Source organism: Orycteropus afer, unplaced genomic scaffold (assembly GCF_000298275.1).
Source record: "Orycteropus afer afer isolate SDZICR_OR568_19922 unplaced genomic scaffold, OryAfe1.0 scaffold00317, whole genome shotgun sequence".
NCBI lineage: Eukaryota > Metazoa > Chordata > Mammalia > Tubulidentata > Orycteropodidae > Orycteropus > Orycteropus afer.
Genome location: NW_006921904.1, coordinates 2,095,818 through 2,096,836, shown reverse-complemented (window position 1 = coordinate 2,096,836; position 1,019 = coordinate 2,095,818). Strand labels below are relative to the sequence as shown.

The window sequence follows — 1,019 nt, the reverse complement described above, 5'->3', positions numbered from 1 at the left end:
ATGGTGTTTGGGACATGGATAGCTCAAATTCACATCTTGAGAAAGGGTTTGTCCTTGGTGGACATAATTGGCATTTGTCTCCTCAAGCGTATGAACTATTTCACCTTGTATTTGTAAATCTTTGTTGATATCTTTGATTGCATTTACCACTTCTCTTAAACTGATTGTGTTTTTCAAAATTCTGACTAGAAGATTGGGAAGATGTGGATTCTGATGAAGAACTGGAATGTGAGGATGCTGAGGAGATGGACGAAGGTGCAGAGGAGCGGGATGCGGAGGAAGCAGGGGCTGGGGCATGCCCATCCCTGGGTGCCATCCCTGTAACAGACTGCTTATTTTGTTCTCATCATTCAAACTCCCTGATGAAGAATGTGGCTCACATGACAAAAGTCCACAGCTTCTTTATTCCTGATATAGAATATCTTTCTGATCTTAAGGGACTGATTAGATATTTGGGTAAGTACAGTAGTTTTTAATGTGGAAGAGCCACATGATTGAGGGGTAGATTTAAGGAAATAAGGTGGTTCTCTTTCTCTGCTTTAGTTCTATGCTTCATGTCAGCCATTGGTTGAATCACCTGCTTACTTTGTGGAAATGAAAATCTTGATGGATGTTGTTTGAATTGTGGAGAGAAATGGTGAGGGTTATTCTGCCTACCAAATGGTTCTTTCCTCGTTATTTTTGCAGGGGAGAAAGTTGGTGTTGGGAAGATTTGCTTGTGGTGCAATGAGAAAGGGAAATCTTTCTATTCCACGGAAGCTGTCCAGGCACACATGAATGACAAGAGCCACTGTAAGCTTTTCACAGACGGGGATGCTGCTTTGGAGTTTGCGGACTTCTATGATTTTAGGTACATCTAGTTTGCAGTGTGGAGTGAAATGAGGTGGTCATATTTACATTGGAGTGATCAGTAGTATGTCTGGCACTGTACCTTATAGTCTTGGTAACCTTACTTACCTTTCTATGAGGTGTTTATTTCCCCCAGCCCCCTTCCCATTTTGCAAATGAGAAAATGACTT

At 41.6% G+C, this 1,019-nt stretch overlaps 1 protein-coding gene across 1 annotated transcript in view; it reads left to right on the top strand.

Annotated features, from left to right (window-relative positions):
* ZNF622 (zinc finger protein 622) overlaps positions 1 to 1,019 on the top strand; it is a 33,514-nt gene that overhangs the window by 1,684 nt on the left and 30,811 nt on the right. Inside the window, exons 2-3 of the mRNA XM_007951904.1 lie at positions 193 to 456; positions 688 to 850. Coding sequence (XP_007950095.1) covers positions 193 to 456; positions 688 to 850 — 427 coding nt within the window. The remainder of the gene's footprint in view (positions 1 to 192; positions 457 to 687; positions 851 to 1,019) is intronic.